Source organism: Cannabis sativa, chromosome 9, assembly GCF_029168945.1.
Source record: "Cannabis sativa cultivar Pink pepper isolate KNU-18-1 chromosome 9, ASM2916894v1, whole genome shotgun sequence".
Classification (NCBI taxonomy): Eukaryota; Viridiplantae; Streptophyta; class Magnoliopsida; order Rosales; family Cannabaceae; genus Cannabis; species Cannabis sativa.
In genome coordinates this window covers 47,985,775-48,000,179 of record NC_083609.1, presented here as the reverse complement: position 1 = coordinate 48,000,179, position 14,405 = coordinate 47,985,775, and the positions used below count along the sequence as shown (strand labels likewise).

The following is a 14,405-nucleotide window of genomic DNA, read 5'->3' as shown; positions in this document are numbered from 1 at the left end:
AAGTATGAAAGCATGAAAAAAGACATTAAAGAATGCCAGGCTAAGGTGGAAAACTTAATAATGTCTCGGCTCAAACTAGCAGCCATCTTGATGAATTGAAACAAGCTGAAACCATTCTAGATGAGTAACTAAAACATGAAGAAATTTATTGGCAGCAGCGTTCCCGGGTGGATTGGCTTGCTTGCGGAGACAGAAATACTAAATTCTTCCACGCAAAATCTAATGGTCAAAAATCTAATAACCAAATCAAATATCTACTTGATAATACTGGTGTAAAAGTGCGATCCAATGCAGAAATTTCTTTGGTTATTCAAGATTACTTTGCTGATATTTTCCAAGCTGGTGACATTGATAACTCGGCTCTTGCAACTACCTTGGAATGCATCCCCATCAACCTGGTTTCAGATGCACATAATGCTTTACTTCTTGTTCCTTTCACTGCTACCGAAGTTGAAACAACCCTCAAGAACATGGGATCGGATAAGAGTCTGGGAATTGACGGGATGTCAGCAATGTTCTATCAACAAAAGTGGTCAATTGTTGGTAAACTTGTTATTCAAGCCGTGCTTAGTATTTTGAACAATGGGGCCGACCCTACAATTTTCAACCGTACAATCATCACTCTCATTCCAAAAATCAAGAAACCTCAATGCATGAAGGACTTCAGACTAATAAGCCTTTGCAACGTCATTTCCAAAATGGTCACCAAGATACTTGTAGCTCGGTTTAAGGAAGTCCTCCCTTTGGTCATATCTGATACGCAAAATGCCTTTTTGCCTAATCGATTGATCACGGATAACATTTTGGTTGCCTTTGAATTGGTCCACGCAATTAAGAATAAAACATCAGGACATAATGGCATTGCATCCATAAAGTTGGACATGAGCAAGGCTTTTGACAGAGTTGAATGGAGATTCATTGAAGAAGTTATGCATAGAATGGGCTTTGCTGATGGTTGGATTACGCTTATCATGGGCTGCCTCACTACAAATAGCTTCTCCTTTCTAATTAATGGTGAAGTCACTGGTAATTTAATTCCTACAAGAGGCTTACGCCAAGGCTTCCCCTTATCTCCGTATCTCTTTTTGATTTGTGCTGTGGGCTTGTCTAGGCTGCTACAACATGAAGAGAGTATTGGTAATCTACATGGCTTCAAACTTACAAGGCGTGCCCCATCCATTTCCCACTTACTCTTTGCCGATGATAGTCTTCTATTTTGTCAAGCTAATGAAAGCTCATGCCTTGCCATCAAGAGGATTTTAGACACATATCATCGTGCTTCAGGTCAAGTTCTAAATCCTGATAAATCTGTGTTGTCTTTTTCTCCAAATACTACTTTGGCAGCTCAAGTGTTCTTCCATCGACATCTCTCCATGCCAATCAGTGAGTGTCATGAAAGATATCTTGGTTTACCATCTTATTCGGGAAGAGACAAGAAAGAACTCGTCAGCAATATAAAGGAACGAATATGGAAACTTATGCATTCTTGGAGTGAAAAGATCTTTTCAGTCGGTGGTAGAGAAAACCTTCTCAAGGCTGTTGTTCAATCTATCCCAACCTATGCTATGAGTTGCTTTCGGCTACCGGGTTATTTTTGCAAACTACTTGAGAGTATGATGGCTAATTTTTGGTGGGGTATAAATGAGAATGGATCCAAAATCCATTGGCGCTCTTAGAATTTGCTATGTAAGACAAAGGGCGAGGGCGGAATGGGATTTCGGTCTTTTATCCATTTCAATCAAGCTCTATTAGCTAAGCAAGCATGGCGCCTTGTTGAAAATCCACACTCCCTGCTTGGAAAATTACTCAAAAGCAGGTACTACCCTCATAACACCTTTCTAGAGGCACGAATGGGTCACTCACCTTCGTTAACTTGGCAAGGCATTAAATGGGGTCGTGATCTTTTGATCAAAGGATTGAGATGGAAAATTGGCGAGGGTCGTTCTGTAAAATGTGCTTCTGATCCTTGGATCCCTAGTCATACTACTTTTCTCCCAACAAGATACATTGGTTCTTCAAACAATGTTGTAGCAAATTTCATTACGGAGGACAGGCAGTGAAATGTTCCCATGTTGCAAGAGGTTTTTTGTCCGATTGATGTTGAGAAGATCGTCACTATACCTTTGAGTTACTTCAGCCCCAATGATAAACTTATCTGGCATCATCACAACTCTGGTATTTATACGGTACAAAGTGGCTATCATTTTGCAACCTCCCTTGAAGATGAAGACCTTGGCTCTAGCTCCTCGACACCCCAGTCATGGTGGAAATTCTTTTGGTCCCTACAAATCCCACAAAAAGTCAAGATCTTCGCTTGGTGAGTCATTCGAGACGCTTTACCAGTGGCTACTTCACTTGTTCGAAGGAAGATCATTACCGATTGGAGTTGCTCCCTCTGTAGACAAGCTTGGGAATCAACGGGACATGCTCTTTTTAGTTGTAAATATGCCAAGGTTGTTTGGAGAGATCAAAACTTTATGTTCAATTGGAACGCATGTACATCGATGCGTAGTGGAGATTACTTGTTACATCTTTCAACAACATACACAAAATTGGAGATGGAACAAATTTTTTGTACATTGTGGGCCATTTGGACGGAACGAAACAAAGTGTTTCATGGTTCAAAAGCACGAACAACTCAGAATTTAGCCACTTTTGCCTCTGATTTCATCTAGAATATTCGAGCTGCTCAACATCAGCCTCCTGCTTCAGCTACTTCTGCACCAACAGCGGCACATCAGCAACATTTACAGGTTGTTTCTACTTCTGCACCAGCAGCTTTGCACTAGCACCGTGCAAATCCTGCTCTATCTCAACCGTGGTCTCCTCCAGCTCCAGGCGGCCTTAAATTGAATGTAGATGCGGCTGTCAATTCCTCACCGAATACAATTGGTGTGGGGGCTGTTATTAGAGATTCTAATAGACACGTTGTGGCTGCTATGTCAATGCCAATTGTAGGTAACTTCAAATCCCATGAAATGGAAGCCAAAGCACTCTTCCACGGTCTCAATTGGGCCATTCAACAACATATATCGGTTATACAAGTTGAGACAGATGCACTCATGGTGACAAATGAATTGACAACTCCCTTCAATCCAAATTCATCTTTTTCAGATTTAATGGTTGATGTTATTAGTCTTTTATCCTTTTTCCCTAATGTAAATGTTTCACATGTTAAACGTTCTGCAAATGAAGCGGCTCGTGGTCTTGCTAAGTTTGCATTAGGGGTAGATGAGACTTGTTCTTGGTTGGAGGTTATCCCTTCACCTATTTACTCTGTTATTGTAAACGAATCAATGTTTGTTTAATAATAACAAGTATTTTCCTCAAAAAGAAAAAAAAACAATATATCACCCATTTTCATCTCCAACAGACGCTATTAAGTTAATTTTGAAAACAAAAAAATCATTTCAAATGTGAAATATAAACCATAATTTTGAAATTTGTGACGGTTCCAATACATTTTCAGTTTTATATAGCCTCCACAAACCTAAAAAATAACTTAATTTCTTTAATGTTATGATCCTTAAATTTGTATGAAAGTAGGACTGGGAAGACGCAAGCAATCATCTTCATATCTATCGTAGCTTACCAGTACCATAACACGAAAACTTCCACTCAACTTTATAAATGGTGTAAATTAAAGTATTACTTACCATCTTCCTTTGACATTTGTATTTGTAGCTGGCACACATACAAAGATTGAAGATAACGACTATCTGCATTCCTCAAACGAATTGATCAACGCAATATTCACTTTTCTAGCCGAAAAAAGAATAAGAAAAGAAGAAGATATGAAAACGGCCTACGTGTCCAAATTGAGATGCATGCGTGTGAGATTTCACTCAGTTTTATAATATACATAAATGAAGACAGCCTTATGTTAAAGTAACTCGTTCGAGATGATATCTATTCGCTTTAGAATTGATACATCATTAAATAAGGAGGTGAAACTGAAAAGTAAATAATTACCTTTTTTTAACAAGTGCATGAATTATTGTAAATGCTCTGTCTGTCATAACAAATCACCACACTAAACCCTTTCTTCTCCTGAACCTGTCAACACGGTCAGTACTCATCCTAGATTTTTCGGGCTTGATTGGTTTTTTAGACTTATCAAGTCGACTATCTAAACTGTTTCTAGAAATTTCTGGAAGCTCCGTAGCCAACTCAAGTGTGTCCGAACCTCCAGCTTCAGATGGTTTTTTCTGACTCTCAGATTCTACACCATTTTTCTTCGAACTACTTGCACTCGGTTTTGATTTGCCAAGCGTCTGTACAAATTTCTTTAGATGTTTTATGAATTCTGGGTATAGTTCAAGATTGCAGTGCCCACCTCCACTAATCCAGAGCGGTTCATATTTTTCATTACATAGCTCCCAAAGGTTCTTCCCATGGGACAAATCCACAACTTCATCTGATGTCCCCTGGACACGCAACAAAACAAATGTTTATCCTCATTTCAAAAAATATATTTATTGACAAGAAAAATTAAGAACACAGCAGAACCAAAGAAACTACTGAAGTTTGACTTGCATCAACCGAAGACAGCTTTAGAAAGAGCCAGACAAATTTAAATCAATTACAGCTCTATATTATTTCAGGTGGGGTACATTGATCATCTTGAGCTACTGAATAATTATCTGTTCAATGTACCAAAACATGGGAGAACCACTTTCCTTCAAAGCTTCATGAGTTTTTTCATTTCATTTTAACTTTTAGACAGTTTGAACCTCAAAAACATTTATTATTGAAATGAGATTTGTACTTCACATAGATCTAACTATCTCAGGTGTATCGGCCGTTCAGGTTGTTTATTTAATAAATCATGTCAATTCCAACGCTACCTGTCACAGCCCATTATCTAGAAATTAAAAGCATCTGATTTCATTGTTTGGTAGGGATTAGGCAATGTTGGATATTGAATCCATAATTTTAACCAAATTTCAATATCTCCAAAGTCAAGAAGATCTAGTAAGAGAAAAATGTCCACTTCAGAAGGTAGGGTAGTCAATCCATAAATAAACTTTCTTAAATTTTTCTCTCATACCAAACGAGTAACACAATTCTCGTTTTCTCTCCTTTCCACACTAAACACAACAAGAGAAGAGCACTAAGGCCCATCTCCCCATTCTCTCTTGTTTTATACCTCTCTTTTTATAGTTTTTTCTCTTTCGTCCTACCAAACACACACGAACTAAGTTAGCAAGTGACGTTAAAGTTTACAGGGATCTCACACCAAAGACAATGAAGTACTTTCCACCCATAGGACAACTTTAAGCTCAAATTATGCACAAGCACTTAAGGGAAGAGAGAGAATGATAGGACATTAATGCTCATCTACAGAATCAATAGAAGAATGGAAATCACAAGTTAAAATTGCTTGTCTTTTCCTCCACTCTTAATACATTTTTATTTTTTTGTCTTTTCCTCTATTTTATGATTTTGTTTTATTTTTGATTAATTAATTAATAAATTATACTAAATAATTTTTTCAATTATTATTTTCCTCCACTCTTGTACATTCTGATTTTTTGTTTTCTTTCCTCTATTTTATGACTTAGTTTAATTTTTGATATAATTAATTAATGTGTGTTATAATAAATAATTTTTCCTATCATTTTATAATGTTACTCCATTTTTATAATTTTATATTTTTTATAAATAAATTAATAAATAGATTATAGCAAATAAATCATAATAATATATATGCATATGGGAAAATATAATATTTTAAGAAAAAAATTAATAATTTACATGAAAAACAATAATAAGTAGGAAATATTTTCTTTAGAACAATAAAGATGGGTTGTGTGCCTATGGCACGCATACATCTGGTAGTATATATATACACATAAATGTGACAGAAAATGATACTTACATGTATGACCAGAACAGGGCAGTTCACCATACCAATTTTGTCAATATTCTGAGGGAAGGACAAAAAGAAAATAAAGAAATAAATAAAAAGCTTGCACACAAATGAAAGATATAAAAACCAAAAAGCCTTAAAACACCTTACCTTGTAAATATCAAACCAGTAGGTCCGCTTAACAGGGTACAGCACCCTCAGCCCTGACAAGATAGGGCTATGTAAAACCACACCTCTCAAGGTTGGTATTCGTGATGCAAGATCAACTGTGGGACCACTACCAACAGATTGACCATATAGTATCAATTGTTCATCTTTAACTCCATACTTCTCCTTGAGGCATTTATAAGCTGCATCAATGTCTGCATAGGTGTTATATTCCGTTGGCTGTTTCAAAAAGACAGGATGATTACAACATATTGAGTAAATGTCAAACGAACAAGCCGTCAATGCATCAAAATTGAACACAAGTTCTTTGGCAAGCCTCAGATAAGTTAACTAAAATGCATCACACACAAAAAGGACAAGAAAATATGCATATTCTTGATTTGATAAGCAAGAACGTTCCAGTACATAAAATCCATGTAAATGTGGCATTCAGTGTAACAGACTCCAACAACACAAGTTTCAGCTTTTTGAAACATCCAATGGAACAAATTGATTATCTTCAATGACAACTAAAAAAAAATGCAAAGTTTAATTTGCATATGTCAATACATTTCCCATACAAAAGTGTACGACCAAATTATTTCAAGTTAAAAGTGGTATGATGATGGTGAAACCACTGCTCTATTATTGCTGTGAGCATGATATGCCTGCCCTATTTCTAACGTTTGATCATAATCCAAAGAACCCTAATCACACCCAACATTCCCAAACTTTGGAACAGATGAGAATTTTGTTGTTGTTGTTGTTGTTGTTATTGTTGTTTATTTTATTTGTTTATTTATATTTTTGAGGAAAACAGTAACATAATAATAAACATTAAATCAGGTTTTTGAGCACCTATCCCATGTGGCACTTAGATTGTAATGTTGAAAGATTGAACTACAAGAATGTGTTAAAAATTGAAATATATTGCCAGGATGAAGATGATAAAAAGAAATTCTTTAGTTATGAGCTTCTCAATGTTAGCAAACTAGAATTTAGAAGATAAGGCATCTAACCTTTCCAGTTGATTGTCCATAGCCAGAGTAGTCATACCTGCAAACACCATGTTAACGAAGACAATGAAATTGATCCAACTAAATGAATATGGTAAATTGTTTGAAAGCAGACGGTACAACACAGAATATAATTACGTTCCAGCCACGAGATACCATTCAGTCTAAGAGTTGACTAGATACAAAAGAGTACTCATAGGACGAGCACCTTTAAATGAGCAATCTTCTATAAAAAGAAAAAATAAAGGTTTGACGAGGCAATTGCACCAAGTGTTAAGAATGTGGTAGCGTCATTAACATAAGACTATCATAAATAAAGTTCACCTTTATTCGGTAATAAAAGCCTCTAAGCACCAAAGAGAGAAGCATATATGAGTCAAACTAGACCAACCTAGCCCCAACTTAATTCTGTTCATTGAACAATGTATGTCTAGCCCAAACCTCACAGTGGTGGAATTCCTTAAACCCCAAATTGGTCATTTATCTCCAAGAAATTCACCAAGAAAATGTCCTTCAGTCAGAAACAGAATGAAGAATGGACTTTGGCCAGTGAAGTGATGGAACAATATATAAAAGCTTAAAATCAATAATTAGTATGCAATTTGCAACCCACATTCCTTATGCATTCTTGTGATCTATCATAGACATAACTGACATGTAAATATGTCTTTTAGTAACCTATCATAGAACCCTATCCTCTGCTACATAGAGGTACGTGCCATCTCATAGTACCCCTTAACAGTTTTGATGGAACAATTTAGTCATTTCGTGGCAGCAATCTCACATGTACTTCTATGCTCATGGAAAGTTTTTCAAACGACATTTTGTTCAGCACAGAGCTGTTAATGGTACCTGACACGACGCATTCAGTTCTCCTTTTTGAAATCCCTCACGTACTGAATTCCAAGCCATCTAAGTTATTAACACATGCTAATTGGCTTTCAGACGAATTTAGTACCGATCACCTTTCACCATCTTGATACTCTCCACCCATCTTCCTTTCTCAGAAAAGAGAATTGACCAGTGGCCACCACTCACTGTACACTTCACATAAAGAACTAAAGCTTCAATTGTCTCTAATGGGAGATCCTGATGCTAAATCCATTATAGTCTAAAAACTAAAGAAAGAAACAATTTTTCTGCTTATAGCTTAAATCACCACAGATTTCCACAGATCCTTGCAATTAAAAAGAACAGTGCTAAAATACTCTCAACCAGTACATTTAATATACACAAACTCCAAAAGGTTATAGCAACTACCTTGCAGATGAAAACTACTCAAAACCCAGAAGCAAAAAATATATATATTTTAGTAAAAGTAGTATGACTGGAACTCAAATACCTTGACACATCAAGTTTGGAAAGGAGCACTCACCCCATAAGGTTAACGCGAAGCCGAGCACTCAATTCGACGAAGAGCTCAAACATCTGGCCCAGGTCAGCGGCATTTCCATGAGAATAGAGCAAAGTAGACGAAGCCCTCGGGTGCTTGACATGAACGGCCACGATTTCATTCCCTCTACGGGTCTTGAGCTTGAGAACGTCCACGTCATCCCTCCTGGCAACTTCGGGAATGTAAAGCTTGTCACCGGCGGAATCCTCGGCGATCACCGTGTAAGAGGGCGGGTTCGGCGGGAAGAAAGCGAATTTGGCGGCGATTGACGATGTGACTCCGCCCATCTTCTTCTCATCAGAAGCTCTGAACTCATAAAGGCCCTCAGCCCCCACCACGACACTCCCAACTTCCTCTTGTTCTCTCCTCTCCCCCTCTTTTAGATCCGAAATCCTAAGAGAGAGAGAAAGTAGGAGAGAGAATTTTGTTTGGATTTCAGGAAAATAAAGAAAGAGAAAGTGGGGGAAAGGGAGCTAAAAAAGAGGGAAAGTGGAGAGAAAGAAGACAAAAGTTTAGAAGAAGAGAGAAGTGGTGTCGCGTGGAGAAGAGGTGGAGGCGCGTGGAGAAAGTCAAAATTGAGTGAAGGATAAGAAGGAGGAATCACATCACTCACGGTCTGATTCAATTCAACGTTGAAGGAGGAGAGAGAAGATTTTTAGTATTCCCTGACGACGGCGACTTTATATGATTTGCTGCCTATTTCTACTCTGTTGGATGCTATTTCTCTACATTGCCACCACGTGGGCTGCGGGATGTGGGATTTTATTTATTTATTTATTTATTTTAAGAAAATAATAATGGACAAACAACATTTATGTATTTTTTTTGTCAAGAAAAAGATTCATAATATCAAATTCGTTACAATAATATTTTTTAAAAAAATTACCAACAATTTAACTGCCATATCTATTCTTATCTTGCTTCAGGTGATTTGTGTTGACTAGAATCTTTTAGGTGTGTTTTAATGAAGTTTGTTATTAAGGATTGCACTAGGGCCATTACTCACAGATTTTAAAGTTGGAAGGAAATTAATGATTTTGGATTTAGTATAATTAATTAGAAAATACACACGCAATTATTTTTGTAGGAATATGGTCGGATAAAATTTTGTTTAAGAGTTAGTTGCTACTATTATATTGTGTATTATTTATAGATGCTCAAAATTATTTAATATCGTCTCGCTAAATTAGTAAAAAAAATTAAAAAAAAAAATAGTAAACAAGAGAGATACCGTAATTTATAGTAATTCACTTCTTATATCGTAATAGTAATAAAATTAAGCATATTTCGAGTTTTTGTTGCCCACGAGAATACAAGAGAATTAGATGATCAAAGAGTTCCATTAAAATATAATAAAATATTAAAAAAAAAATTATGGAACATTCATGATGGGATGATCTTGACCATTGATTGTGATCTAGTGTTATTTTTAAAGCTCAAGTCGCGTTTATTGGATCGTTTTTGGATTATTTACGGACAAAATCTCACTTTGATTTAGGGATGATTTTTTAACTTAAAATCTTTAGAATTGAGGTATTTTATTCTCTTGAACCGCATTTTAGCACTTAAATTGTAACACCCTAACTAACTTAGCCATGTTAGCGTGATTTTTAACGTACAGTGCAGCTTGTTGCTAATCAACGAGATTAATGAAAACGTGATTAATTAAAATTTACTTATTTAATTAGAAACATAAAGTAGTATATTTATAAAATCTCGGGATCCCGTTTACAAAATACATTTTCAAAAGTTTGATATTCATATACAAAAGTTTTGTCGCCTAGCGACTATACAGCAAAAGTCTTGATGTCCCAAAGATCGTACGTTCTAGGCCTAACCGCCCCGACATGTACAATCTTCATCTGCTCACTCTCACGGCTCCTCAGCTTTAGCCTTGCCCTTACCTACACATGGAAATAGCACTGTGAGTCGACAGACTCAGCAAGAAAAGCATCACATAGAACATAATAATATCCCGGATTATAATTAGGCGCCCATACACCCGACCATAACCTTATCCCTGTGTCCCACACGGTACTGAGTCTAGAACGTTCATACGACAATACTATCGACCATAATGTCAACCTATACTCAATATGCTAGTCATACTCTAGCCATATTGATGTGACAGCATCGATCAGTATTTCAGCCAACATACATTTATCAGTAATCAATACAAATCTACGTATATTATTACCGCTATCAATGTATTCTAACAGGCATAAACAACATGTATGTTAAACATGTAATAACATATGCATGACGTTATACTAATCTTACCTTAATTTCGAATTCAGGTGTGCCGGCCAACCTGAGTGGAAGAAAATTACAGGCTCCTAAATCACATCGATAACAACATAGATAAGTGACATGCTAAATCACAACCGGAGACTTAGGTTTTAAACCAAAAACCTATCTACTGAAACTTAACATGGCAATACCCTAAATTAGCAGGGAGTTAGCCAACCAAAAATCTAAAACTAGCACGAATTGACAATACAAATTTTTTGGGGAACGTAGTAGCAAATCTGGATAATCGATTTTACAGGTCCTGTAAAACCGGTTAGCTAGTTTATACTAGAAACCCAAAAAATTCCAAAACCTAACCAAATCGATTCCAAACTTTACCAAACCTTCCAAACCTGCATATTATACCCCAATAGACATAAACTAAAACAACTACCCAAGCTCAGAATCAAAAATTACCATTAAAGAGCCAAGCTTGAGTTCTAAAACTCAAAGCTTGCTCAAACCTAATAACAGCCCATAAAACCAGTCCAATTCAACATATTTGAACATAATCTAACTTCAGAAACACAACTTAAACACCAACAGCAATAACAGTAGCAAAAATCTCAAAACATGCATAAATCCATAACTTGAAATTCAAGAAAACTAAAAAGGAAGTTGCTAGGAGCTTACCTTGGCTTGAATACACTATGATCTTTCTAGAAAACTCAAGATTTCATGAAGGAAAATAGAACCCTAGCTGGTTCTTGGAGGATTCGAAAAAGAGAGAGAGTTTGAGAGAGAAAAATGTGATTTTTTGATAATTTGATATTTTATAAAATTAAATGATAAAGAAAAAAGTTTTATTTTATTAAAATATCATATTTAAAAATTAATCAAAAATTAGATTATTAACCTTATTTTAACCCACAAAAAGACAAATAAAAAATTGGCAAAATGACCATTTTGCTCCTCCCACACTAAAAACCATAAAAGATTACTTAGGGGTACTTTGGACAACTCTAAAATTTCTACTATTCCTGAAATTCCTAATGCCTAACTATACTATCCCGCTATACTAAAAATACTAGGATGTGATTCTAACAGCCAAACACCGCGTTACAATATTGCCGGGCACAAAACATGCAAAATTATGAAATTCTAAATATGACACATAAAATACATTCTGAATTCAAATAAATCATCGTAAATAAATAATTCAAAGCTGACAAACAAGTTTCATAATTAAACCTTAATTGTCTGCTAATTTCTAAATTAAAGCTAAGCGGTCTTTACATAAATCATCTGACCGAATCATATATAAGATAGGCACTTCAAAATTTAGACATATATTGTTATTCGTATTTTTGAACAGGTGACACATGACATGAAAAAAAGGTAAAGATAATCTCATAACCTCACTGATTAAAATCCCCCAATAAAATCTAGCCACGGAGAAGCTTCATTGATTCGGGAACAAGTCAAGACTGAGAGATAAGTGGATGTCTACCACATTTTACTCCCGCTTCTCGGACATGGAAGACATATTACTACTCCAAAACCTGGAGTGCCCCAAACTCAAAGTCTGCCTAACTGATACCTTGATAGATACTCAAAGGGCCTATCGCGGATGCTGACTGCCCAAGGGTATCGCGAACGTCTATCTTGGATGCAACCTGGATCTTCCACCGATGGTTATACCTTTTCTGACAAAGAATCAGATCTTGTTCCCTGTGTCAGAACATGGTCCTGTGCACTTCACATACCTTTTCGCCAGACGGTTATTCCAGGCATCTACTTCTAAAGGATGAACTTTTTAGCAACATGCGTCCACTATGTGCAATGATCCCCTATCGCCCAGCTGCAGCAATGCACATGCACAATTCTTTCTAAGGGGCCCAATGGTCAACTCTTTCTTGCATGTATGTTACCCCTATTAGTAGTAAAAGGAAAAGAAATAACACAAAGTTGTTTTACGTGGTTTTGCAGTTAAAAATTCTGCATAGTCCACGAGTCTATTTTATTAGGTTTCTGATACAAAACTGGGGCTCTTTCTCTAAAGGATTTTCCGTCCATTTTTCAGTGTACCCTACCCCTATTTATAATTAAATAGGAGGGCAGTTAATTACAATAAGATTGATATCGAACAATAATAATCCCCTGAAATTGTGAGATTTGATTACGTCCCACGTGAAAAAAAAAATGCGGTCATTATTTGAAAATCACACAGCTGTGTTTTATTCGCTTCATTGAGTCAATATTGACGTGGATTTAAATACGCTTCAAAGTGTATCTCGCAGAGTTATCTCGCTGGGATCGCAACAATAACTTTGACAGTAAGCTAAAGCTTTTCCCATGTCTTTCCGAGGTTTGATAATAAAAATACCGTCGTTTCAGCTATTGAAGACATAACGCTCCATCTGACAATCGCAGTTCTTGGTGACAAGGTGAACTTCAGGAGTCAACATCATTTGAATGTCGGCTCCTATTTGAGAGAGCTGACTCGACGGAGTAGTGGATCTCATTGAAAGATGTCTGAAGCTGATAAGAGAAAGTACCATGAGTATGCCTTCCTATAGCAAGATGGATGCCTTTCTATTCGTTGTTTAGATTCATCCAACTGTTAATACTTAATTTGTATAATGTATATTATACGCTAAGTGTGTTTTAACAGTCATCATGCCTCGTCTATGTCTCTTCATGCGTAATGAGGTTAGTGCCTCGCTTTGCATTACTGATGCCGTCCTTATGATCGTGTCTTCATATACGAAATAGTTTCTCGTCAATATGTGAATTAATAGTTTGTACATCTGTGTCTCACTCAAGACTTTACAGTCAACGAGTTATAGGTATACTCTATCGGTTCTGCATTTAATGAGTTATTCCATTTTAATATTCTTTAATATAATTACCATTATATTTGTTGCTTCGTACTCTCCCAGGTTGACACGTGTCATCCTCTGAAGTGCCAGCCGAATTTTTAGTATAACAATTTCATAGAGAGTTCCCTTAGTACTTAGAAATAGGGGAAATAAGCTTTTAGACAAATGTATTATATTTTGTTCAAGTCATGGTAATACTCACTACTCCACACTTAAGGCTGTGAGTGTATATATATATATATATATCTTTTTCTCTTGTTATATATATATATACTCGGGAATCACTATAAAATTTATTGTAGTATTTATTTTATTGTTCTTCATTGTTTAGTAGTTGCTCAAATTTAATGTTTTAAGGTGTATTGGTCGTTGACTATTTTTCTCACACAAGGGCACATATGAAAAATGTTAAAAGGTACCATGCATTATTCGTGCTTAGTATTAGTGGAGCAATTAATATTGAGTTTCATAGAATTTAATATAATAATTTTGATAGAACATCATTAACTAATTATAAAATACTACATCTACATTGTGCTAGACTACTTATATCTAATTAATAGCACTATGTTAGTTTCATTAATTAAATAACAATGAGTGTTTCTCCCAACCCCTAAAATATATTCTCAGTTAGGGCATGCTTAAATAATATTATTTACATCAAATGATTTTTTAATTATATAGCAACTTCCAAGACCTAAACAATTTAAATATTATTTTTCTTTATTTTTTTCTTAGAATTACAAGTTTTTAAAAGACTCATTATAATTGTCTGAGGTAATAGTTTTGGAAAAAGAGAGTTGATGGAGGACAGGACACTAATAGTAGAAATAGAAAAAAAAAACCTCTATAATGGTTTGAACCAT

At 35.7% G+C, this 14,405-nt stretch overlaps 1 protein-coding gene across 1 annotated transcript; it reads right to left on the bottom strand.

Moving 5' to 3' along the window:
- Positions 1-3,793: 3,793 nt before the first annotated feature.
- LOC115722283 (uncharacterized) lies at positions 3,794-9,409 on the bottom strand. Its single transcript, XM_030651451.2, has 5 exons — positions 8,411-9,409; positions 7,039-7,075; positions 6,023-6,259; positions 5,882-5,929; positions 3,794-4,427 (listed from the first exon to the last, which is right to left on the bottom strand). The coding sequence occupies exons 1-5, from the start codon at positions 8,713-8,715 to the stop codon at positions 4,026-4,028; spliced, it is 1,029 nt and encodes a 342-aa protein (XP_030507311.1). The 5' UTR covers positions 8,716-9,409; the 3' UTR covers positions 3,794-4,025.
- Positions 9,410-14,405: the final 4,996 nt, after the last annotated feature.

Bases quoted from the DNA above. Each gene is read 5' to 3' on its own strand.
- LOC115722283 (XM_030651451.2), bottom strand. From the start codon at position 8,715: ATGGGCGGAGTCACATCGTCAATCGCCGCCAAATTCGCTTTCTTCCCG. The intron at 7,076-8,410 runs GTGAGTGCTCCT...TGGTGTTTGCAG, and splicing joins CTTCGCGTTAACCTTATGGG to GTATGACTACTCTGGCTATG. The intron at 5,930-6,022 runs GTAAGGTGTTTT...TCCTTCCCTCAG, and splicing joins ACTGGTTTGATATTTACAAG to AATATTGACAAAATTGGTAT.